Here is a 25,165-nt window from a genome sequence, read left to right as displayed (position 1 = left end):
CAGGGAGCTGGTCGATCTTGGGAAAGTGTGGGGAGTGTCCCGAGGCCTCCTTGAGGAGAAGGGTTTTTCCACCCCCTCAACTGTTGGAGAGGATGAGGGTCTGTCTGATGCCAGGTGTGATCCTAGGGCCATGGGCCTTGGATCATTTTATGGTGGACAGTTTAGGCTCTGTAACCCTTCCTTATCTCTTTATTAAATGCTAAACAGGATGGTTAAAAACCCCACAAAAGTCAAAACCATGCAGAGGAGTGTAAAATGGAAGTGAAACCTCTCCCGAACCCCACCCCTACTCTCTCTCCAGAGGCAACAATCGTTACCTGTTGCTTGTGTCTGTCCCAGGAAAGGTCCCCGCCTTCACAAGCATAAACCTTCTCTGCAAAGGCCAACGGGGCTGTGCCGCACACTGCGTGCCCGTTCCTGTCCCGGGTCCACCTGCCGTCCATCCACTGTCGCCAAGGATGAAGTGAAGATTGGCCATTCCTACCCAGCCGGTTTCCACTACTACAGACACCTCTGGCAAGTGTTCAGTTTCCGTGGGAGCGTGTCTGGGGCGCCTCCCAGCTCTCACCCTGCAGGCTGAAGGGACATGGATGGGAGTGGGGTGAGCTCTGGAGGGACCGGTCTGCCTCCAGGTACCGTCCACCTCATCACACATGGAGACAGGAAGGTGCGGAGAGGTGGGGGGGCTGGGCTCTTGACCGGCACCAGCAGGCTGGGGAGAGATGGCGGTGTGGAGGGCCCTGGGCTCCAAGCACCCAGGTTAGGAATCTGAGCACTCAAGCCCCATGTCCTCCTCCCTCCCTGAAACATTGCAGCGTGTGGTCTGATTGGAAGCTGAGTTCCCGCAATTAATCTCATCACAGGGGCCCTGCTGAAAGGCAGGGGGATTTTTCTGTTTTCCTCCCTTGGTCTAGATTTCCCTAGGGACAGCTCTGACCAGCCGCCGCGTGCCTGGTAAATTAAATGTTAACAAAAATCCCCACAATGACTTTAATCAATCCACTGACATGGCGGGTGGCCTCCCAGAAGCCCTTGGTCCGCTGAAGGGAGGAGCCCCCGCCCCCGCCCCAGGCTCAGGGTCTTGGATGAGACAGGATGGGGGAAGAGGACAGTCTTCCCCAGTCCTCTTCCTGTGGGGGAGGGAGGAGGGTGGGTGGTCCCCAGAGTGTCCTCCTGGAGAGGGACAGAGAGAAAGGGGGGACTCTGGCCCCCTTTATAACTTGCCCTGATCCCAGGCCAGGAGTGATGGTGGACGCAGGGAGGGGGCAGCTCTTCCCCGCCTCTCTCCTGACCAGAAGCCTGGGTGAGTACAGAGCAGGTGGTCAGGATCGGCCATGTGGTCAGCAAATCCAGCGTTTATGGTGATTCTGTTGGAGACAAACGGAAGTGCTGGGCTCTGGGTTAGAGTCAGGTTGACACAACGTCCTTCAGCCTCCACTGGGGGGAGTCAGGGGAAGGACCGGGGGAGCAGGACGGTCTTCAGGCGCTGGGGCAGTGGGGTTGTGGGGCGTGGCCATGGTCCTTCCCAGGGGAGACTAGAGGAGTGCAGGGGGCAGAGAGCACAGAAAGTCTAGCCCAGCCTTAGCACCCCAGCCAGGCCACAGGTGCGCGCTGGCGCCGCTGAAAACGTTCTCCTTCCCTCGCCTGTCCACCTTCCAGGTTCTGCTCAAGGCGCATAATGTCCCCTGGGCAGGGTCCCTGACACTTCCTTAACTCCCAAAGACCTTCCGCGTGGGCCTAGCGCATTTAGGCGAACCTCTCTGCCTGCTTGATCCTCCCGCTTCCTCCCTCAAGCCAGGCATCCCATCCACTTGTGCGCGAGGCTGGGGCAGGCCACAAGAGGAGCGCGGGACCCGGGCTTGAGTTTGCACCCCAGGCAGAGCGCCCACCCCCGCCCCTAGCTCCGGACCCTGAAAGTAAAGTCGTCGTGCCCGGCAGCCAGCCCGAATCTTCCAGCCCTCAGGGAGTCGCGGTCGGCGCAGGGAAGGCCACGGGTGGCGGCAGAATCGGGATCCTGGAGTGGAGGCGCAGACCGGGTGTCCCGCTGCGCACGCTCCGTGGTCCGATTGGGGTGGGCCTTGGAGGTCCATAGGCCAAGGTTGAATGGGCGCTCTGGAGCGTGGGCGGGCTGGAGTGCACAGGTCACCGGGCTCTGAGCGTTTCCATGGGCCAGGACCCCAACGCGCGGCGTCCTCAGGACAGATTGGAGGGGGAAGGGGCTGCGATTAGGCCCCAGTTGGAAGGGTTTTACAGCAGCCGCGCTGCCCTCTCCCTGCCGGATACCCGGCAGTAGACACCGACGTCTAGGGGCGAGCGAGGCAGGTGGGTGCGGACCGCGACCCGATTCTGGCCTCCATCCTCCGCCCCGTGGCGCGCGGGGCCGTCGCCCCACACCTCCAGTCCGCGTGGCTGGTGTCTGGCTCGCCGCCGGGGCGGAGGGGGCGCTGTCGGCGCGGGCGGGCGGGGCCGGAGCGCGGGGGCGCGCGGCGCGGAGCGAGCGCAGGGTTCGGGGGCGCGGGCCGCGGAGGACCGGGGGCTTGGCGGGCGGCCCTGCGCGGTGCGGGGCGCGGCGGCGGCGGGCGCGCGGCCAGTGAACGCGCGGGCGGGGCGGCGGTGGCGGGAGGCGCTAGGGGCCGCTCCCCGCGCTTCGCTCTTCCATGGCGCTGCCCCAGCCGCCCGAGCCGCCCCGCGGCGCGCCCCGCAAGGCTCCCAGCCTGCTGGAGATGGGGGCGCTCTGCCTGGACTCGGAGATCATCCTAGGCTTCACCAGCCACCTCCTGCGGCGACGAGGCAAGGTGAGGGCTGTCGGGAGGGGCGAGCGGTGTAGGCGCCGTCCCGCGACTTTGCCGCGCGGCTCGCGCGACTGGGGGTGCTGCGCCGGGAAGGAGACGGCAGGTCCGGAGCCGCGTCCCGCAGCCCGGGCTGGGACTCGCTGCCGCACTTTCCCCCATTAGCGTTGCCCTCGTCTCCCTGTCCCTTCAAGGCTGTGTCCCAACCGGACGCACCCGGAGGCTGTGGCTAGGGCGGAGAGCGCAGCGCAGGGACTCTCTGGCTCACCTTGCGCCTTGCTAGGATGGGCGAAGTAGGGGGTCGTGGACCCTGACTGATCGTGAGCCCCCGGGGTGACTCCAGCCCCCTCGTGCACCCCGTGTTCTGCGGATATGGGATGTGAGCTTGTGCTTCCCGAAGCGCCGCGGCGGTAGAAGCGCTGAAGTTGCGGGTGTGGCTGGCCAGGGGCGCAGGAGCTGGGCTCCCGACCACTGCGTGCTTCTGGGTTGCGTGTGTGGGTGGGGGGACGGGATATAGAGAGTGTGTGTCCCGGAGCAGTGGAGCGGCGGGAGGCAGTGCTGTCTGCCGGCAGTGCGGGTGGGGTTTGGGTGTTGTCCTGGGTACCCAGATCCGGATGTGGGCTGACGCCCGTTTTCTTTCTCCAGGCTGCGATGAGATGGGTAGGGGAAGCGCTTCCGGGCCCCCAGGCTGGGTGGAAAGGGACTGCAGGCTTACGGATCTCAGAAAGACAGTGGAGAGCCCCTGCCACTTTATTGCATACCCCCTTGCGTTTTCGAACCCCTAAGGTCATCAACGACCCGGAAAGCCGGGAGGGGATCACCCACCCCACTTTCTGGGGAGTGCGTGCGTGGGCGGGGAGGCTTATCCAAGTAAAAGGGGGTGGGCAAGACGGAAAGGGTCACTTTGACGTATTGCGTATCTGCGAAGGCCTCACTGTATTCGCCGGCAGCCGCGTGTCCTGGTCTCCGCCGGGATCACGACATTCGGAGTTTCCGAGTGCGCCTCAGGCCTGGGACGCGGGGCGCTGGGTCTCCCCAGTCTCGGAGCCGTGTGCGCAGCGGCCGGCAGGGGGCGCTCGCGTCACGGGGAGCCCGCCCGCCGCACCCGCCTGGCTTGACCCGGGCTTTGGGGCTGACCCGGAGCCTGGCCCCGGAGCTGCCTGCGGCCGCGGATGCCGGCGACATTTGGGGCCCGGCTAGGCACAGAGCAACTGGTCGCCGGGGAAGGGCGGGGGGGGGGGGCGGACTCCCAGCCGGAGACAAACAAGCAATTAATTCCGGAGCTGAGTTCCCATCTGCCAGGCCTGCTGACAACAGGTCCGGCGCACGCCCGCAGGACCTCCCGCTTCCCGGGCGGCACGGCGCGCACATCCACTTGCGGGCACACGCGCGGCTGTAAAGACACGTGCCGTTCGCAGACGCGCCGAGGCACAGATACGCCGGCGCGGTCGCTGCCCGGCTCGAGGCGCACACCGCGGCGACACTCACCCACGCGCGACAGTTAGACCCAAAGTGGCCCGCGACACGCAGAGTACGCTGGGCTTTCTGGAAAGGCGCCTGGGAGTCTCGGGGCCGGGGTCCCGCCCCTTTCTCGGCCCACCTCGCCGTGGAACTTGGGCAAGAGCGTCCCCTCCGCAGCCTCAGTTTTCCCGCCTGTAGAGGGAGGGGCGTCGGTGCCTCCTGGGAGACGCGCAGCCCTGGTGTCCCGGGAGAGGGGCGGGAGGCGCATGCGCGCGCGCAACTAGATCCTCGCCGCCGCCCCCAGCGCCCCTCCCCGGGGCAGGGACTCACCTAACAGGTTGGGGTCCTTGGAGTGCGCGGGGCCGCCCAGGGAAGCGAGGACCCTACCCCCCACGCGCCGCCCAGCACTGGGCAAGGGCGGGGCACTCTCTGGGCTCCCGCCCCCCGCCGCCCGCCCCGGGAGCCCGAGCCCCGCCCCTCCCCGGCCCCGCCCTCGCCTCCGGAGCGCGCCCACCGAAGCCACCGCGCGCCCCAGGACACTCGCCGGCTCTGCGAACTTCCGAGCGGCTGGGCCGGGCCATGGAGGCGCCTCGGGGCCGGATCACGTAGCCGCGGCGCCCCCGGAGAGCCAGCGTGGCCGGGAGCGCCCGCCGGGCTCTTCCCGCGCCCGGGCCATGGTCGGCCGCGGCGTCCCTCTGTGCGCTGCGCAGCCCGCGGTACGCGCGGCCCGGCTTGGAGAGGGAGGCGGGCGGCGGGGGCCCGGGACGGCGAAGATAATCGCTGTGTGCGCTGGATCCCTGGGGGCCGGGCCTCCTGCTGAGGGTAGCGGACCCGCAGGCGGGACCTCCGGGGATGGAGGGAGTGGGTGAGCGCCAGGGTCGTGCCCAGGGCTCCTAACTTTGGCGAGAGCGTCACTCTGGGGCAGGGCGCTCAGGGGTCTGGAGCCGACGGACGTCCCAGGCTCACTGTCCGCTTCCGCCCCCACACCCTGCAGGTGGCCGAGGGCGGCCCGGCCCGCGAGCCGCCGCCGCTGCTGGAGGTGTCCCCCCGAAAGAGGCTACCCGCCGGGCCCGACCAGGACCCATGCGGCAGCCGCCCTGCGCCCGAGGGCGCCGGGGCCGTCCCAGAGCAGGGCCACTCGGCCGGCGGAGGTGGCTGGTGCCACCACTGCCACACGAAGCTCGTGGAGCTCAAGCGACAGGCGTGGAAGCTGGTCAGCGGGCCCGGGACCACCCTCCGGGTAAGTGACACTTCCTGAGGCCGACCCCTCCTGGCAGGGCCACGCCGAGCTTGGGTAGAACTTGGGGCTTGGAGGGAAGCAGGGTTCCACTCCTTCCCTGCTGCTGTTTCCACAGAGAGTTATCAGCCAGGACTTCCCTTCTGCGGGCCTCAATTTCCCGGTCTGTAACACCGTGTGTGAGCTAGGGAGCTCAGCCCCAGGGGCCCTGCTGCCTCGGATGGGAGGGGCCTGGGCTGGCGTTCCTCCCCCAGCCCAGATGTCCCACAGCTGGACCGCACGTGTTTGTGGGAGGAGGAGGGGAGAGAGCGGATGGCAGGGACTCCACCCAGGGCGGTACAGCTCCTGCCCTGCCAGCAGGGAGAGGTTATTTGGTGCACTGTGGCCCTTGGGGCACCTGGGCCCCCAGCCAGGTGTCTGGAAATTACATACCTGGGGCCGGGGGCCCTGGCAGGTGGAAGGGTGGGCCACAGCCGCTGGGGGGTCCCTGCCTACTCCTCTCCCAGCCTCAAGGATAAGAACTGTTGTCCCACATCTCCTGGGACAGACTGAGGCAGTGGCCGCCCATGGGGAATTGAGTCTGGGCCCTCTGGGTTCCTCAGGCTCCAGCCCCAGGGGCAGGTGCTTGCGGGGGAGGGGTTCTCCTGGATTTCCAGCCAGTGGGCCTGCCGGCTCTGGAGGGAGCAGGGACCATTGTTCCAGGAACAATGCATGCTGAAAGTTTGCAAAGGCTGGGGGCGGGTGGGGGTCTCCAGAGGAAGCCCGCTGCCCGACCTTCAGCCTTTATGAAAGAGTTCCTGGGAAGTCCACATAATCCCCATTGAATCTAAATATAGTTCTCTAAGGAGGGCTGTGGGGGTTGGAGTGAGCTGAGACCCTGACTGCCCTGTCTGGGGCAGGGCAGGGTGGGGCAGGGTACCAGTCTGGTTTCTGCCCTGGGCACCCTCTCCGGGTGCTCTGGAGTCTTGGCGAGGGATAGGGTTGCCGCAGCCTCTCTCTGGCTCAGGCCAGGCGCCTGTGGGCCTGTCCTGGGGTGGGGCTGGACCCGCCCTGTCCTCTGCTCTGGACAGGCTGCAGCCTTGGCCATACTCTGTGCCCCAGTGGCCTGTATCTAGTTTAAAAGGCAGCAGGAGACCCTTGAGGGCCCCCTGGAGAGGGCCAGCCAGAGCTAAAGGCCCATCTTGCTGCCCCATTAGGGGAAACAGGCCAGTGACAGGAGGGGCATTAGGACTGAACTGGTCTCCCCATTCTTGGAGTGGGCTTGGACTGCTGATGCTGCCTGGCCCTGGGGCCATGGTCCTGGCATGGACTTGTGGAGGGGAGGGGGCTCCTGGTCACGGGCAGGCCAGGGGTCCTAGTGGAGAGGGCTGCAGGTCATACTAGTCCCTGGTGGATTCGAGGTTCCTCATCTAGGGGGGTGTCTTGGTCTCTTCTGGCAGACAGGTCGTTAGGGGAGCGCCAGACCACCCACCTCCAGCCTCCCCTGAGCTTGGCCTTTGACACTGGAAACTCCTCTTGAGTGCCAGCTGGGGGCTCCCCCTTCCCTGGCTGGTGCTGGCACTCAGCACACCGGGGTCCCGGGCTGGTCTCAGCTAGGGCTTTGTTCTGCTCTGGGCCCCCTTCTTCTGCTTTGTGGTCTTCTCTGTCACCTGGGGCCTGTTGTGAAGTGCTGTCCCGCCTGCAGGGTGCTGTGCCCCCGGGAGAGAAGGCCCTATCCTCCACTGTCTCTCCACAGGGCATGGGGGGCTGCGCCTGCCATCCTGGGGCCTTACGGGTGTCATTGTCCTGTCCCCTGTGCGGGCCTGGGCTGTCCCCAGAGTCCCAGGAAAATTGTAGCCTGCAGCCCTGGCCTGGCCTGCTGGGCCCAGATGTGTGGACATGGCTGCTTCTGTATTTGGGTTGGGAGGGAAATCTCTGGGGTGGCCAGGGGGACCCCAGTATGCTCCCCGGAGTCCGAGTCCGATGCACTGTCCAGTGGGCCCTGGCCTCTGCTCTCTAAGGCCAACGTGGCAAGGGGTATTTAGGGTTGGTGTTCTAGGATTTCCCCAGGGGCCCATTTCGTATGTTTTAGGGGAGAGATGAGCTTCCTCGAGGATAGCCGTTTACAGAGAACTTCACGATCATCCATCTGTCTCATGCTTGGATCTTCAGAATCCCAGAGAAGTGGAGAGACTTGCTGGGACCTGGCCTGGCTGTTAGAGGCCCTCGCCTCCGGGCTCCCTGCCTGTCTCCGCTGTAGAGGGAGGCTTAGAGGGTCGAGGGCCAGCCTGCCAGGGTCTCCTTGAACGTGTTGCTCTTTAGCCAGCCCGCGATGCCCCCATGGTCCTGCCCGTGCTCATCCCCTGCTGGGCCCTTGCCCACCCTCCTGCCAGGAGGCAGTTCCCTTGAGCAGGTTCCCGAGAGTTCTTGGCCACTGTTTCCTCCTCTGCAACATGGGACGGTCTTTGTGCCCATTGCACAGGTATGTAGAGCAGTGCCCGGAAGGGATGCACTTTCACCTTGGCGGCGGCTGCTGCTGCTGTTTGCTGAGTTAGGGACTCCGAGTCATTGTGCCTGGGGCTGTTGGAGCCCCGGTTCCAGGCCTACCTCTCCCTTGCTGCTGTGTGCTCTCGTCTGCCTGAGCCTGTCTCAGTTCCCTTGTCTGGGCAGTGAGGGTGACCATGGTCCCCTATCCGGGGACCTCATCCCCGTGGCATGGATAAGACTGTGCCCTCCCCACCTTTCTGAGCCCTGGTGCCCCGTCTGGGGCTGGAGGGGAGGGGGACATTGTCTTCCTGCCCAGGTTGGAGCCCCAGGGGGTTGTCTTTCCTGATCTGAGAAGGGTGCTTGGCCCTGGGTGTGGAGGGGAGTCCCCATGATGGGCCCCTGGCCGTGGCTCCTGCTCCCCACTGCACCCCCACACTGTGCCCTCTGCTCTCACCGGGGTCCTCAGGCCTTGTCTCCGGGCTGACTACTTCAGGACCCCCATGGCCTGGGAGCGGCCCTCTGTGGCCTGGCCTCCCGTGGCCTCCAGGGCCCTTTCTCTAATGGGCTGCTCTGTCTGCCCTGCCATAGATGCTGTCCTCATCCCCAGACCCCCTGGCCTCCCTGGGCTGGTGGCCCTTCAGTATCCCTGCTCTGGCCTCCGGGGCCCCTTCTCAGGTGCCCCCAACTCCGAGATGTCCCTGTGGGAGGTCGCAGCCCGGTGCCTCCCATTCAGCAGGCAAAGCTGGGGCCTCCCTCTTTCTCCACATCTGAGGCCGCCCTCCCTTCCCCATGCTCACCCACCACCATGAGCTGGTTCTGGCAGACCTCTTCCCTCCCCCCGACCCCAGTCCTGGTTTCTACCACAAGCAGGAGCTCTGCCAGGTCAGGCATGGGGTCCGGGTCACCTGGAGGTGTTTGTTGAATGACTGAGTGACCAGGCTTTTCCTCCCACACCCCACTTGCTGGTGGTCACCCCCGGGACTGCTGGGGCTGGATTCTGGCTCTCCGCCCCTCAAAATGACAGTTCCCATGGAGGATGACGATCCCCCTCCCCCACAAAGGATGGTTCCCTGCTTCAAGGAGAGGGTCCCTGCTTGGGGATCCATTCCAGCTGCAGACAGACAACGTCATGTGAGGTGTGGACTCCTCCTGAGACCCCGTGACATTTGAAGTGTCAATACCGGTGCTGAATTGATTATTGCCCCTGATGGGGAAAATGATCAATTCTCATTTAGCTTCTGAGCGTCTCTTGCTTATCCAGGCAGGGGCCTCGTCCTTATGCCCCCAAGAGCTCCAGAACCACTGTTGGTGCTGCCTGCTGGTGCCACGAAGCTGAACAGTGAGGGAAGCTGCCCATCGAGGCTGTGGCTCTGGGTTTTCCTCCCAGCGAAGCTGCAGGGTGGCCCCTGTGTACAGGGAATCAGCTGTCATGGTCTGAGGCCGGGAGCCCTCCTACCGCTCTGCGTGGCTTGGCGAGTCCTGTTTCTCCTTGGACGCTGCTCGTGGGCCTCTGTTTGCTTCTCCTGTTGCCTCTCTGGTTTGACTGGAGGTGACTCCTGCCAGCTTTTCGTTCCTCCTCTGTCACTTGTCCGAGGAAGCCCTCTTTGCCCCCTGGATGGATGGGGGCATCTCTGTCTCCACAGCCCCCAGGCCTATGATTTGGGGGTCCCGGGTCTGTTGCCCCCAAATAGGCAATGGTCCTGGGAGGGTGGGAGCTGCTTGCCACTTGTAGTCAGAGCCCCTGGGCCCCCAGACTTGGGGCTGCCGCCTTCCCTCGCTGCTTGGAGCCTGGCCCAGCTTCCACTGCTGCCAGGGCCACCTTTGTGCCTGGCAGTGGCACCCGCCTCAGGGATCCGCAGGGTGGGGTGCCTGGCATCAGCAGCATTCCCAGCTGAGCCCGGGTGTCACAGGCTTTGGTGGCAGCCTGGGGAGGTGTGAGAGGGGCACGGTTCCCTGGCTGGCAGGCAGGGCACTGGCTAACTCTACCAGGAAGGGCTCTGCTCGGGAGGCCATGGAGCTCGGAGATGGAGCCCGGGAAGGGCCAGGAGGAAGGCTGGTCAGGCCCAGCCTTGCTGTGCAGCCTCTGTGGGACCTGGGCTTTCTCTTCCCTGGACGGATGGTGCTGCCTCCGGGATTCCCTGTGGTTCAGCATGTGATGGGTGGAGGGCACGTCCCTGTGCTTGTCTTGTCTCTTTTGCTGCTCTGGGGTCCCAGGGATTGAGGATGGGCATTTGGGGGAGGACTTGAGCTTGAGGGATGTGAACCATTGTCCTCTGAACACCAGCCAGAAGCAGAGATGGAGCCCTAGCGGCTTCCGGGGTACAAGCTTTATGTTGGGGCAGGGGCGTGCTGTCGGGGAGTCTGGCCGTGGTCACACGTGGGCTCGGTGGGGATGGGATTGTGGCGGCTGGCCTCACCGCCTCTCTGCTGCCAGGTAGAGGACAGGGAAGGAGGGGGACTGCGGGCCACCCCCAAACCTTCAGCTGCTCAGAGTCCTGCTGGAGGGACTTGTGAGGGTTTGGAGTGGGCTAAGGGAATGGGACTGGGGCCTTCCCAAAGCTCACTTAAGTACTCTGGAAGGATCTCTTATTTGGGAATCAGAAGAGCTGGTTTTTGCCTTAAGTAACAAAGAAAGTCTAGTTCTTCTCTTCCTTTGCCTGCTAGGAAGCTCACAGCAAATCTGCTACTCAGCTCTGGGCTGCTTGGGACTTTTCTTCTGTCTCTAATGGGAACGGATCATTCTTTTTGTTCCAACTTGACTGACTGTAGTTGCATGGTTTTGTTTTTGGCTTGTATTTTGTAGTTCCTGGGAGCCACCGCACAGTCTTTGTGCAAGACATTGTGGGCTATGTGTAAATAAATAAGAGTAAAAGTGGCCTGACTGGGCCTTGGTCGTGTCTGCCTCAGCCTGTTCATCTGGTCCACGGAAGCGGAGCTTGTGCTGTTGGGGGGAGTGGCTGTCAGCTGGGCTTTCCCCGGTTCCTGGTGGCAGCCAGGCTGGGTGTTCTGGCCTCTGGAAGTCTTGGCCCAGGAATGGGCAGCCCTCATCAGCCTCTGAGCTCTGCACCCCCGCTGCTCCCTTCCTGCTGGGGTGAACACTCTGCTTAATGAGACTTTCTCAGGGCAGGCTCTGGAGGCTGCCACACCCACCATGGTGTGTCCTTGTCCTGCAGGGCCTCAGTTTCCCGCCTGTGAACAGAGGCCTTGGGCTGCGTCGTCACTGTTGCTTCTTTTGGCGCTCAGGGTCACTTATACTTCCAGTGTCACAGTCTCTGTTTTGTTCATGGGCGTGCCCGGGCCACAGCTGCCTCTCCAGGCTGGAGTCTTCTAGGCGGGCCCCGTGGGCTGGGGTGGCCTGAGGCCCTCCGCAGGGCTGCACTGTGCTCCGTGGAGACTCCCCAGTCCACCTGTCCCCGACCCCAGCAGCATCCCAGGCCTCGGCTGTAGGGCTGGGGAGGGGTGGGTGGCCCAGCCTGGTGCCCGGGGCTGATGGCAATATATAGTCCCGCCTGGCCCAGCGCCAGGCAGCTCAGCTCAGCGTGCTGCATTGGGCCTGGGATGGACGTGCTTGCGTCCCTCCTGCGCTGGCCTCTGACCCCACGTGATGGGTGTTGCCTGAGCTTTGGCCTCTGTTTCTAGTGGAGCGTGCCGCATGCTGGCCCTTGCCTGGTGCCCTCAGGGAGCTCCTCCTAAATGTCCTGTCCCTGTTTTCCCTCCCCAGCTCATAGGTTCGGTTCACGGCTGTAGCCCAGCTCTGCCTCCAAAACCCTCACCCCTGCCGCCAACACGGCCTCCACAAAGCCCTCGTCCTCCAGCTGCTTGACCTAGCCTGTGGGGGCTGCTCTGAGCAAGGCTGACAGGCCCCTCCTGCTTTTGTCCCTAGGGCCCCCCTACCCCACCCCCGCAAATTGGCCTTCACCAGGAAGAAGTGTCAGGCGACCTGGCTGCAAGCTTTATCTTCCACGCCTGGCTTTCCATCTTTCTCTCCTGAGGGTGGAGCTGGGGCCCCCCCATCAGCCCAGAGGCTCCCCAAGAGGGGCCAGCAGGGCAGTGGCAAGGGTGCGTCTCTGTGCCCTGGAGTCACCCAGGTCTGAGCTGGAACCCAGCTCTGCGACCTTGGTGATGTGGCCTGAGGCAGGTGTCTCAGTCTCTCCGAGCCTCAGTCTATAAAGGGGTCACAGACTCATGGTAACCAGTGAACAGGATGGTTGTTTTTGGGGGTAGGTGGCTCCTAGGGCTGTGCAGGGAGGCCTGGGGTGCCTGACAGGGGTGTGTCTGGGTGTTGGGATGGTGCCAGGGGCCCAGCCTGTCTGCTGGGTGATTGGGAGAAGGCTCGTCCTGGTCCTGCCCAGCTTCCTGGCTGCGTTTGGTGTTGTGGGAGGGGCTGTAGCTTGTGGGGCATGGGGTCCCTGCCCTCTGTAGATGCCCCAGAGGCCTGTGAGGAGGGGGGCCTGAGGCGGCGGCCGGGAGGTCTGAACTCATCCCTGTGCCACCATGTGGTGTGAAGAGCATGGAGGGCTCTGGCCTAAGGAGCCGGGCAGCGGGGATGTGGGGGTGGCAACCACCACAGACCCTCTGTGCCCGCTGCTGCCCCACGTTGTGGGGAAGAAGTGGGGGCAGCCACAGAGCCAGGCTCTTCCTGGCTTCTCCTTCACCGCTATGTTTCCATAAGCAAAGTGCTGTGACCGTGGGGAGGGCCCTGGGAAGGTGCAGTCCCGGCATCCGGACGGCTCCTGGGGCGGCAGTGTTTGATCTCAGAGTTAAACCCAGGAGACGGGGTGAGGGTCTCCAAGGGGTGGGCATGTGAAAAGCCCTGAGATGGGCCTGGCTGGAGCTCACGTGGAGAGCGTCATGGGGCAGGCCAGGTGACAGGAGGCGGGCGCTCTGGGGGCTGTGTTTGGAGTGGAGCTGTGCTCCAGCCCTGGGATCCTGGGCACTCTTGGCAGCCTCGTAGGAGGGGCTGGTGGTGTGGACAGTCCTGTGGCCCCTCACATGCAGAGCTTTCTGGGTTTCGGCCCAGGGATGCCTGGGGTCACTGGGAAGCAGGGGCCTGATTTGAAACCGAGTCCACGGGGCCCCTTGCTTCGCCCGGTGACTGCAGCCTGCACGGAGTTGGATTGAGTGCGCAGGTGACTCTCAGGCCCCTGCAGTGCACTGAGCACGCCTCTGAGCGTTGGGGGTCCTGATGAGCCTGCCCCTCTGCCACCCCACCTCGCCGGGGCCATCCTTGCCTGTCTGGCCTTTAACCACCCATAGCCCCAGATCCCAGTCATGGCATGCGGTGGAAGACAGGGGAGGCCATTGAGGGGATGAGGGTCTCAATGAGCTTGTCTGTGCCCCGAGCTGCCCAGCTGGGCTGGCGCCTGGCACAGGCCCTTGGGGATGGCGTGCCGGCCAGTGCCGGGTGGACTGGGCCGTGTCCCCGCTCCCTCCCCTCCCAGCAGAGGAGGAAGGGGGTAGGAGGCCTTCAGAGCTGCAGACCCATAGGATGGGAATGGTCCCTGGAGCCCTGGCTGGCAGACCAGGGAGGGTCTGGGCCTTTAGAGAGGTGCCCAGCTGGGCAGGAGGGGCACCAGGGCAGCCAGGTGTGGCCAGCCAGTTTCCAGACTGGAGCACCGAGCCCGCTCCTTACCCCCCGCCCTGATGGGCTGCACCAGACGTGGAAATGTCCTGGACAGCAGGACCTGCGCGGGCTGCCGCCTGGCTGGGGGTCCCTTCCTGGACCTGTTGTCAGCTCCGGAAACAGCGGCTGCTCGGGGTTGCAGCCCAGCACGCTTTGTTTGGGAAGGAAAAGGAGGGCAAGATCTGGAGGTCATGGCCCGTGGGGTCCTTACAAGGGCTGCCCACACATGCACGCCTCACTGCGTGGGTCGGGGAGGGGCTTCGGGGCCTAGTTGCCCTCCCAGCGGCCCTGCCAGTGGGTGCCAGAGCTCCTTTGTGGAGACGGGTGATGGGGACTCAGGGAGGGCCCCGTATGGCTGAGGTCCGGGGGTCTGATGGCGTGGCGTCTCTGAACTGGGAGCAGGACCCCCGTCGCTGTCCCACGGTGGCCTTGCCTGGCGGGGAGGTTTGATCAGCTGTTCTTTCCCATGGGCAGTGGCTTGGCTGGCTGGAGCGGGGAGACTTCTCTCCTGCAGTGACGGGGAGCGGGGAGTCCCCGGTAAAGTTCCCCAGGCGTCACACGCAGGAGAAAATGGAAGGATTACTTAAAGCAAGTCGGAGACCCCAGAAACAAAATAAAGAACAAAGTCATGATTTATAAGTAGGGGGGAGACTCCCTAAAACCCAGGCGCACGATGGGTGGGCTGTGCTTGATGCTAAATTGAATCAAATGAAGAAAAACATTTTCCAAATGCAAGTAAAGTATCTGTGTAATTAGACCATAAAGAGAAAATTGAAAGTCATATTTTGCAGTGGAGTAATTACTGTCTTCCTCAAGGCACCAGGCTGTGGAGGCCTGGGTGACAGGTGGGCCTGCTGGCTGCGGCTTTGAGGAGTTCACATTCCAGAAATTGGGGCAGTAACCCGTTGGGGGCTTGGGCCAGAGGACCCCGTGAGCTGCCGGGATGGCTGGGAGAGGAGGCCTGGTCCCACCGCCCAGCCTAGTGCAGAGGTTGGAAGGTGCAGGAAGTGGCCACAGAGCAGGATTTGTTGTTGTTGGCGGCGGGGGCTGTGCGCGGCGGGGAGGGGGAGGGGCAGGGCTGTAGGGCTGGGCGGCCTTTGTCTCTCTGAGGGCTGCGTCTGGGGTCTGCTGTGCCGGAGCAGTCAGTGGTGTGGGAGACCCTTGCCTTCGCCTTCTGGGGCCCAAGTTGCCCATCCCTGGGAGCCACCCGTGTCAGCAGCGGCCTCCCCGAGCCCCTCCCTGGAGCCCTGAGTGCTGGCCCCGTGTGCTGAGTGGGGCGCCGAGTTCTCCTCCTGTCTTAGCTGGACAGTGTGCTGGGCCCCAGGCTGGTCCCGCAAATAGGAGGTCTCGGGTCCCCCTGGGCTGGGCTGTGTGGCTCTGAGTGGCCCCGGCAAGCAGTACTGTGGTTCTGTTTCTACCCGAGCAGTCTGTGCCCTGGCCCCTATGCTGTGCCAGCCTGACGCGGCCTGGCTGGTGTGAGGGCTCAGTGGTGGGGGTGATGGCGCCTGGTCCCATTCAGCGTCTTGCTGTGTTGCCCTAGGCTGGTCTGCCGTGTGACTAGGGTTGAAGAGATGGCCCCTGCCCTGTGCCTTGAATTCCTGGGGCCTTGGGTGGGCCTCTCAGTGCCCCCCACGGAGCCTGCTGGGTCAGGGTTGGGTAGTGAGAGTCCCTGAGAGGAGGGCCTGGTGGCCCGTCCTGGGGAGGGGTGCGTGGCCCACTCGTGGGCTTTTGCCGTGGGGCCTGGCCTCCAGGATGTTGGCTGGCACCTGGGCTGCTGGGGGAAGGTACCCTGGTCCAGATTCCTGGGCCGCCTCTGTTGCTGAGCAGGTGACCAGCAGCCTTGGCTTGTCCCCAGTGGGGGCTTCAGCTTGATGGGACCCCCCTCCAGCGCTGGCCCCCAAACACCTGGGACTTGGATGCCCGGAGCTCCGAGGCCTGGATAGGGCTGGGGCCTCCCTGGCAGCTGCTGTCTGAATTCCTGATGGCAAAGCTGGGTGGGGGCTTGGGCGGGGGCTGCTCTGGCTTCCTGTCCCCTCTTCCCTGTTGCCCCTCTGCCTGGCCGGCCCGGGGTGGGCGGTGCATTCTCAGGTCTATCAGGGCTTCCTCCCTCCTCTGCCCTCCGCTCTCCTTCCTGCCTCCTGCTGTGCAGGCCTGAAGGGAAGGGCAGGGTGGGCTTCCCAAGGCCTGAGGTCGCTGGACGGGCAGAGGCCGCCTGGCCTGGCCAGAGGCTCCAGAACAGGGAGCTGGGGGCTGGGCTGGGGGCCGGGCTGCCTGTCAGGTTGGGTTAATGGCTCCAGCAGGCGGGGACTTCCTTCCCCTTCACACGGGCCACCAGGGCAGCCTCCCGCTGAGTGGAAAATCAGCATAATCTGAGCCTGACTGGAAAACAGGCCCTGTCTGCCCTCAGCCTGTGGCTGGAGACTGAGGCCAGGAGCCGGTTCTGGGTTCCACGTGTAGACCTGTGTGCCCACTGGCCTCATCAGCAGAGCTAAGCGGGGCTCCTGCAGCGTCTGCTCTGGTAGGGCGCTCCCCTCCTCTTCCCCCTCCCCGTCCTCATCCCCCTCCCCCTCCTCGTCCTCATCCCCCACCCCCTCCTCATCCCCCTCCCCCTCCTCATCCCCTTCCCCTCCCTCCTCCCCCTCCTCATCCCCCTCCTCATCCCCCTCCTCCTCTCTGCAGGGCTCCTTGTGGCTGACCTCAGCGAATCCCCGAAGCAGCAGGAGGGAGGGGCTTTGGCTAATGGGGACCAGACGCGCCAGGCACTTCAGAGGCTCTGCAGGCCCTGGGCTGGAGGAAATCCAGGCCCCCGGAGTGGCCCATAAATCAGGCAGCTGGGCCTGGTGGGGGTCGCCCTTTCATGTGACCTGGTCTGCCTGGGACTGTGGGGAGTTCGAGGTGGTCCTGGGGGAACATGATTGCCGCGCATGCTTGGCTGGCACCGGCCACCCTGGACCACAACTGTTAGCACTGTGAGCCTCCAGGGCGTCTGTGGACAAGGGCCCAGCCAGCCAAGGGCCAGCTCAAGGAATGTAGGTGGGGTGAATGAGACACCTGCTCCCCGGGATGATGGGCCTCAGCTTCCTCATCCGAGAAATGGGCACGTTTGAGAAGGCCGCGGTGCCTTTCGTGGCCAACAGGGTGGCTATATTGGAGTCTGGTCTTGCCTGGAATCCCTTGGGGCAATGTGGCCAGCCATCGAGCCAGGGACTGCCTGGGGCTAGGTGGGTGGGGAGGCCCAGGTTTTGGGTGGTGGGGAAGTTGGGGGCTGGTGGAGGACCCCTGTCGGGTGGTGTTCGGAAAGCCGTGGGTGGTCACAGCCACAGCAGGGCTGGGCTGGTGCTGTCCTGAGGGCTGCCCAGGCTGGTGCCCTATAGCTGAGACACCCCTTCGGGAGGGGGTGCAGATGCAGAGGGCCTGGCCCCCTCCCCAGAGAGCAGGACAGACACTGGTCGTGGCTCTGGCCCTGACTGTTGCAGAGTGGTCCCAGGGAGGGGCAAGGCCAGAGCCCGATGGGGTGGCGAGGGACATGGGTGGGCCCTAGGGAGGAGTGAGCCTCTTGGTGCATTCTCTCCCAGTGAACTTTGCTCTGTGGCTTGTCTCCTTCTTGCTCCTCCTCCTCCTTTTGGAAGATGTCACTGCCTCCAGGAAGCCTTCCCTGACTCTGAGGCTGGGTGAGGAGCATCCTCCTCTGGGTTCTCCTGGCTCTTGTTTTTAGCCGTTTCTAGAACTCAGTCTCATGGCCAGAGAAACCTGTGTGTCCCCCCAGTTCAGGGAAGGGGGCAGTCACCAAACAGCGTGCAGCACAGCGTACAGCTCAGACCCTGGGGGGAGTTGGGGAGTGTGCGGCGGGGGGCAGGGCCCTGGGCTGCACCCCATCCTGCGGCCCTTGCGCCCCTGCGGTGAGCTCATGTGCCCTCTAGGAGTGTCTCGCGGCGGCCTGGGCTTCTGTTGACATCTTTACAGCAGCAGTGATTTGATTTTCCACCTGCCCCACCGGGGCTGGAGACCTGAAGAGGAAGGGAGAGGGTCTCCTGCCCCCGGCTCCGCGTTGAGTGAGTGTGGGTGAGGGAGGCCCTCGTGACTCTGAAGAGACATTGCTTTTAAGGGGCCCTGCTTCTCGCCAGTCTCCTGTGTGTCCCCTGCCAGGCGGCCTTAGCTGACAGTGGTCCGGTTGTCCGGGAGCCTCAAACCTGCCTTGTTATCTATCCACAGGCCGGGGTGGTTAATGGTGGCTGGGGAAGGTGAGCAGTTAACAAGGACATCGCGAGCCTCACGATGAAGCCCGATAATTATTTCCCTGCTGGGCTCGTGTGGATGAAACTGTTTGGGCTTTTTAATCTGTTACGGATGGTGCGGTGGCCAGGCGGGAGCTCGCGGCGTCGTGGAGGGTGAGAGCGCTGGTGGGCTCCGGGTGCCGGCTCGCCCTCCCCAGGCACTGACCCTGCCTTTGTCCCTTGCTGTCCTCAGGATCCTTGCCTCTCTGCCCTGCTTCTCGACAAGCTCCCAGCACCTGGGGCCCTGCCAGCCTGTCGCCCAGAGGCCGAGCGCCGCTGTGACGTCTGCGCCACACACCTGCAGCAGCTCACACGGGAGGCCATGCACCTGCTGCAGGCCCCTGCCAGCCACGAGGACCTCGACGCCTCCCATGGAGGCCCCAGCCTCACACCCTCCAGCACCACGACCAGCTCAAGGGACACGCCAGGACCAGCGGGTCCTGCAGGGAGGCAGCCAGGCCGAGCCGGGCCAGACAGGACCAAGGGGCTGGCCTGGCCCCCCGGGCCCAGTGTCCAGGTGTCTGTAGCACCTGCAGGTCTTGGAGGGGCGCTGAGCACGGTCACCATCCAGGCCCAGCAGTGCCTGGAGGGCATGTGGAGTGTCTCGCGGGTCAACAGCTTCCTCCCGCCGGCGTGCCTGGTGAGTGTCTTGCTCAGCGGATGGGGCTGCTGGCCTCCTCGTCAGAACTGGGCTTCCTTCGGGGGTCTCTGTCCACGCTGAGTGTCCTGCAGTAAGGCTTCCCTGAAGGGAGGGGACTGCGGGCATGGGGGTTCCCCAGACACTCCTGGGGCCCCACATCAGATGCACCCTTGATGGTGCACAGCAGCTGTTCTCAGGTCCCTGCCTGACTCAGGGAATACTTTCTTTGGGAGCATGTGCTCCTCCCTGTCTGTCTTTTGAGACTGGGGCTGAAGGCCCACCAGTGCCCAGCACAGGACGTTGCGATGCACAGTGCACCATATGTAGATCGGGGCTCACCAGGCAGATGGAGTAGGAGGACCCTTGCGGCAGAGCGAGGGCCTGTGTGGAGGCCTGGGGGTGCGAGGCATCCATGGACGTCGGGTGGGGGACCGGCAGTTGCAATTGCTGGAGACGCCTCCCTGCATCGCCCGCCCCTGTGGCACCCCGGGGGCAGAGGGATGTGTGGGCCCCCCTGCATCGCCCACCCCTGTGGCACCCCGGGGGCAGAGGGATGTGTGGGCCCCCCTGCATCGCCCGCCCCTGTGGCACCCCGGGAGACAGAGGGATGTGTGGGCCCCCCTGCTTCGCCCGCCCCTGTGGCACCCCGGGAGACAGAGGGATGTGTGGGCCCCCCTGCTTCGCCCGCCCCTGTGGCACCCCAGGGGCAGAGGGATGTGTGGGCCTCCTTGCATCGCCCACCCCTGTGGCACCCCGGGAGACAGAGGGATGTGTGGGTGGCTGTGAAGAGCTGTTTCTGCCTGGTACACTGTCTAGTCACCACACAGCGACCAGCACAAGCTCATCCTTCTCCCTTGGTCTCCAGGCCTGGTGGTGTTTCCAGGGGCAGACAGAGGTGCAGAGACCCCATAGTCTGTGGGGCAACATTGGCCACTGATCCTGAGGCCAGGCAGACCCTGCCCTTGCCTTCTGGGCTTTCGGCCTCCCTGTGACTGGTGAGGTAACCTGTCTGGACATCAAGATCCTGCCCCAGCTGGGGGCTGGCCTTGGCACTAGCTGCCCTGGCAGTGGCTGCTGGGCTGGTCCTTCTGAGGCTGCTGGGCTGCCCTAGGGGTCGAGGTGCGTAGAGGCTCACGGGAGGAACTTCTGGACACCGCCTGGGTCCCAGCTGGTGTGATGATTCCCCTGTGGCCTCGGCACCCACACCCTTCCACCTATGAACTCTGTGGTGAGGCCAAGAAGAGGGAGCCCCACCCTTGCCATGAGGTGCCTCCTGGCCCCAGAGCTGAACCCCACCCTTGCCATGAGGTACCTCCTGGCCCCAGAGCTGGGCATCCTGGGAGGGGTGGGCGGGGATGGTGCTGGGGGCTGCAGCAGGTGAGCTGGGCAGCATCCTGGGGGTCTCATTGAGCTGAGCCTGTGTGGAAGCGTCAGGGGCTGGGCCTGAAACCCAGGATGGTGGGCACAGGCGCCTCCGTCTCCTGCTCTTGTCTCCGTGGGCCACTCGGCCTCACTGCACCCTGCCTGTGGCTGAGGGTCCCAGCGGGTGGGGGTGGAGAAGATCGCAGGCCCCTTGCTGGGCAGCCCTGCTGGTGGATGGCACACCATGAACGGCAGGCATTTAGGCACCCTCTCCCAGCGTTATGTGCACATTGATCGTGGCCAGGGTGGGTGGGAATGGATTTATAATTAGACAACAGTCCAGGCAATCAATAGGGAGATTATTAGAACCATAAATAGAACTTTAGGATTCAGATGAGGTAATTTCCCCTGAACCAGGGCATCGATCATTAGCGTGGCCCTGGAATGTTAATGGTGCCTGTTAGAATCTAGAGTTAAATACTCATGGAGAGACGCGCTGCAAATCTCCACCACAGTCAACCACCCCTGGGTCGAGTGAGATTGTTCCAAGGCGAACACTGATCTGGGGCCAGCCGGTGGGACGGGGGTGTTGCAGCCCCCTCTGTTACATGATGTGAAGAGGAGGGGCAGGGCCCAGCTGTGGCACTTTGGCCTCGGCCGAGGCTTGGCAGGGGATGCTGAATGTGGCTCGATCTGGCCAGAAGGCTGGTCCTTGGAGGGGTGGTGGGTGGCCCAGGGCTCCCAGGGCCCCCTGCAGCCACACGTGGGGCCTGGAACATCCCACATCTTGAGCATCCAGAGACTCCTGGGCTATGGAGCTGCCTGGCAGGGCTGGCCAGCGGTTCTTTCCGGACTGTTGGGTCGGGGCAGCACTGCCATTGCAGAGGGCAGAAGCTGCCCACGGAGCCTCGCCCTGTGCCTGTGCCCCACCCCTCCTGCCCTGAGAGCTCTGGACAGTGGTCATGGGGGCCACCCCAGTGCCCTGCCTGCACCACCAGAGGCTGCCATGGTCTGGGACAGGCTGCGAACCGTGACCCATTTCACGCTATGAACTGAGCTGCGAGACCCAGGCTCTGGCCTTCAGAGCCCACAGTGGGTTGCAAGTGGCACCGTGGACCTCCACAGAGGGGCGGCCCGGTGGGCAATGCGGGGTGCTGGAGGTGTTGGCGGTGGCCCTGAGGTGCTGGGGTGCCTCCGTACATGGAGGTTGGGTGGCACCAGCTTGGAGGCTCCTGCCACCTCTGTGCTGGGCTGCAGGGGCTGTGGAGGGTGTCCCGTGGTCCTCACGGCTGAGATGGGCCAGGCAGGGGCAGATCTTTGAACTCAGGGCTGTCCAGGCCCTAGGGCCCTTTGAGTGACGAGGCTGGAGCTTCGAGTGGGTGGGTGAGTCCGCCCCATGGGGCTCCGTAGGGTGGCGCACATCCACACTGGCGGCTGAGAGTTCGGCTCTGAGCCTCCCTGACTGCTCCTCAGCCCCTCCTCCTCCCTTTCTCCCCGACTTCTCAGCACAAAATAGCACCCAGTGAGGCGTTTATCTGGGGGGCTGGTGTCTTTCACGGGCCAGAACCTTACAGATGCTTTTGGGCCTGGAGGGCTCCTAAGAAGAGGGTTAGCTTGGCGTTTCCTAAACTGTGCTTCACGGAACCCTGGTGTTCCCCAAGGTCGCAGGTGCTCTCTGCTGGCCGCCCGGTGCCTGCTGTGGTTAGGAAGCTCCCCGTGGGGTGGGTCCCGCGCAGCTATGCTTGGGGCCCCTGGCTCTGCGCCCCTCGGCCTCACGCTGCCTTCTCTCCTGCCTTTCCTTCCGTTGCTGCTGTGGCGCCTCCATCACATGTTCTGTTTGGCCGCCCGCCCCCCCTCTCTTCTGCCCCCGTGTTGTGGTCTTCCCTCTCGCCGTCCTCCCCCGCCCCCGGCTCTCGCTTTGCCAGACGGCTTCTTTTGGCATGCCCGGGCTCTGCTTCCGGCAGGAATTGGCAGTGGCCGTCCCGGCGGATGGGGCGGTGTCCTGGCAGCGCGTGGGACGGTGGAGCCGAGGCGCGTGCCGGACTCCTGAGACAGGTCAGTGTGGGGAGGCCCAGCTGGCCGCAGGCCTTCACCGTTGCTGGGCGGGGCCGGAACCTTCTGGCCGGAGGTGGAGAGGCTGGCCTGAGATGGGGGAGGGCTCGGGCCCTGTGGGAAGAGGGTGGAGGGGCCGGGTGGGCTGTGGTGTAGCAGCTCTGTCCCTGTTGTGGCCCCTCCAGCCTCGGTGCCCCTGTCCAGTGGGGGAGGCAGGGTGTCCTGGTGCCTCACTGGACACTGTGATTGGGCCTGGCCCAGGATGCCAAATATGGCCCCACGGTGGTGCCATCGCGACGAGCCACCTGTGGGTGCCGCGCTGGCTGTGGGTGGTACGGCCCAGGCCCCCAGGAGAACTGGCCCTGGGTGCTGACTGCCACGCCCAGGGGTGCTCAACCAGACCCGGCTCTGCTCTGGGGGCTCAGGAGCTGCTGTTAACGTTGTAACTTTAAAGATAACTGTTTCCTGTCTGCTCAGCAAAGGAGTTTAGGCCTTTGATAGGGAGCACATACATTAAGCGATAAAATAGAATTCACATTTGAGGTGAGGGAGTGGCTTGGAGAAGGAGAGGGCTGGCCGGGCCCGGTTCAGAGGGATGTATGGGAGTTCCTGGCCTGCAGGCTGGTGGTAGGGTGTGGTGTGCTGGCGCAATGTCCAGTGAGCTGTTCCAGGTCCCAGGTTCGCCCTTTTCTGCTACTGGGCAGTCCTTCTGGAAGCCCCGGAGGAGTGGCTGGTGCCTAGGGCCCAGGGGGCACCCAGCTTCCATCCAGCCTAAGTCTTGGGGCTCCCTGTGAACTTCCTTTTGCAGACATCGTTCTGTTCCAGGTCCCGGGAGGGGCCTGGAAGCTGGTGCTGGCCTTGGGTTGGGCAGGGTGAGCCCCTCCATGGTGGTGAGGAGGGAGACTGTCTGGGACGGCAGGGCCTCCGTCTGGAGTGTCCCTCCTGGGTCCCGGGGCGGCTTGTTCTGCTGATGTGCCGTGCCTGGCCTCTGGCCTGTGCCATTTGGGACACCCTGAGGATGCTGGGCCCTCCAGACCAGCCCACATCCCCTCAGCATGGGGACCCCGGTCCTCTGCTAGCCTCGGCACAAAGGACGCCTCGGGCAGTGGTTATTGCTTGGACACTTGGGGCCGAATGACGCTTGGCACCTGGGTGACCGTGACCTGACCAGGCCACGGCGCCCAAGGGGGTCCTTGGAGAGCTTGGGGCAGTGGGCCCTTGGGGAAGGGGGCCGGGGCGAGGGGTGGCCAGGCTGAAGCAGGCTACCTTCCCTGCCCTGCCTGGGGTTGCATCCTCCCATGCCGCCCAGGGCCAGGTTTGGCCTGAGGGTTCAGGGTCCCACGTGTCTGGGAATGGGACGTGCGGAGGGGGAGCTCACGTTTGCTGGGCTGTCCCGGGCGTTTAATTACGTTTGTGCTTCATTATGAGGCGGCCTCCCGTTCTGGGATTTATTTGAGCTAATGAGCTGGAAATGCCAGGGTAGTATTTCAGATGAGGGAGCGCCATACATCACCATACGTGGGGCAGTTAGTGTTTCTGCCAAATAGTTACTGTGGTTTCTTCTCTAATTATGCTGCTGGGTGCTCCCAGGCGGCTCAGGGGTGAGTGGGTGGGGGGTCTGTGTCCATTGGTCTTGACCAGTGTGGTCACGGCGATTCTGGAGTTTGATGAGGAGAGGCGGAAAGTCTGGCTCCTGGGCCACCATCTGCCTCCCTCTCTGTCTCCAAGGAGTCCTGCTGGGGCAGACCACCCACACACCCCGAGCTGGGGATGTGACCTCAGGGCCCAGGCAGGCCTTCCCCACTGGCCTCTCTCCCAGCCCTGATTTCTGGGGCCTTCCTGGCTTCACAGGCTGGGCCCTGGGGGTGCAGAGCATCCAGGAATATGCTGGGCTCTGGGGTGCCCAGGCCTGTCTCTCCCACTCTGGGTGCCGGGGGGCAGTGGTGTCTCTGCCCTTGGGTTCCTCATACGTGCTCTCTCCTTCCCTCCAGGCCGAGGCAGCGGTGGCAGCCGTGGCGGTGGCAGACACAGTCCGAGAAGGCCCCCCCGTGGCTGGCCCTGATGGCTTGTCGAAGGCCTGGGGCCGTGGTGGAGCCTGCACATCAGCCCTGGTCACCCCTACCCCGGGCTCGGTGGGGGGCTCCACAGGCCCCTCAGCTGCAGCCTCCTTCTTCATAAGGTATGTCCTGGGGCTTCTTGGGCAGCCTCGTGGGCAGGGCCCCATGGCCCGGGCTCTGGGCCCCTGGGGACCTGTGGGCCGTTCCTGGGGGACCTCGGGCATGCTTGCTGCCGAGATGAGTGGATGGGGAGCTGCTCAGACCACAGCTGCTGAGCTGCTCGCAGCCTGCCGGCCTCTCGGGCCCCGTGCCCGATGTTGGGGGGCATCTCACCCTCGGGGGAGCACTGCCAAGGAGGGCTCTGCGGCCAGGACCCTGCCTGAGTTGGAGCCTGGTCCCTGCCTCTTCTGAGCTGTGCAATCTTGGGCAAATCAACTAACCTCTCTGTGCCTCGGTTTCCTCCCGTCAGCGGGGCTCTTCCTCATAGAGTCACTGTGACTGCAGCAAGAAAATGCCTGTGAGGCCCGGAGAATGTGACCCGGAGTGGCGCAGCTCAGCTGTGGCCATCGGGGGCTGCCCAGGGCAGGCGCAGGCTGGGGCCACGGAGAGGGCAAGGCTGGCCTTCAGGCAGCACAAGGGGAGGGGCAGCAGGGCTTGAGCGGGTGCCCACGGTGCCAGCCAGGCTTGTGGTTGGCAGGTCCAGCTCCACCAGGAGCATCCCACATTGGGGGACCATGTCTGACATCACTTCGTTCCTTTCCCAGGCCCCGAGCTCGGGGTGCCTGGTTTCTCTGCGCTGCCCCCCGCTGACCCCCGCCACTGCCAGAATGCCAAGCCTGAGGCCCTGCAGGCACCAGGTCCTCCACCGACTGGTGGTGTGGATGTGGTGGGCCAGGCAGAGGGAACAGGAGACCAGAGGTGGGGAGGGGGAGTTGGCATGGAGGGGCGTGGCGTGGGAGCCTCCACTGGGCCCTTCCCGGCAGGGCCTTTCGTCCTGGGACCCGTGGCAGAGCCTCCTCTCATTCTGCTGGTGTAAGGATGTGGATTACAGGATGTAATTGCCATAATGCCTGGTAATGGCAGGCCCAGCCTCGGGTCAGTGTCCCATTAGCAGCCCCGCACGGGTGCTGATAAGCTTGAACATGCATCACACCCGGCGGCCAGAGACGAGGGCGTCTTATCAGCGCTGGCCCTGGGGACTGTG

General features: G+C 64.2%; 1 protein-coding gene and 1 long non-coding RNA gene across 2 annotated transcripts in view; one reads left to right on the top strand and one right to left on the bottom strand.

The window, feature by feature from the left end:
* Nucleotides 1-976: 976 nt before the first annotated feature.
* Nucleotides 977-4,831, bottom strand: LOC129487394 (uncharacterized). Its single transcript, XR_008659304.1, has 3 exons — nt 3,725-4,831; nt 3,058-3,435; nt 977-1,367 (listed from the first exon to the last, which is right to left on the bottom strand). It is a non-coding gene; the product is annotated as an uncharacterized lncRNA (long non-coding RNA).
* KIF26A (kinesin family member 26A) overlaps nt 4,780-25,165 on the top strand; it is a 42,162-nt gene continuing 21,776 nt past the window's right edge. The window contains exons 1-4 of the mRNA XM_055287999.2: nt 4,780-4,966; nt 5,245-5,490; nt 18,044-18,490; nt 23,896-24,083. Coding sequence (XP_055143974.1) covers nt 4,925-4,966; nt 5,245-5,490; nt 18,044-18,490; nt 23,896-24,083 — 923 coding nt within the window. The 5' untranslated portion in view covers nt 4,780-4,924. The remainder of the gene's footprint in view (nt 4,967-5,244; nt 5,491-18,043; nt 18,491-23,895; nt 24,084-25,165) is intronic.

This window comes from Symphalangus syndactylus, chromosome 8 (genome assembly GCF_028878055.3).
Source record: "Symphalangus syndactylus isolate Jambi chromosome 8, NHGRI_mSymSyn1-v2.1_pri, whole genome shotgun sequence".
NCBI lineage: Eukaryota > Metazoa > Chordata > Mammalia > Primates > Hylobatidae > Symphalangus > Symphalangus syndactylus.
This window is presented reverse-complemented; position numbering and strand designations above follow the sequence as displayed.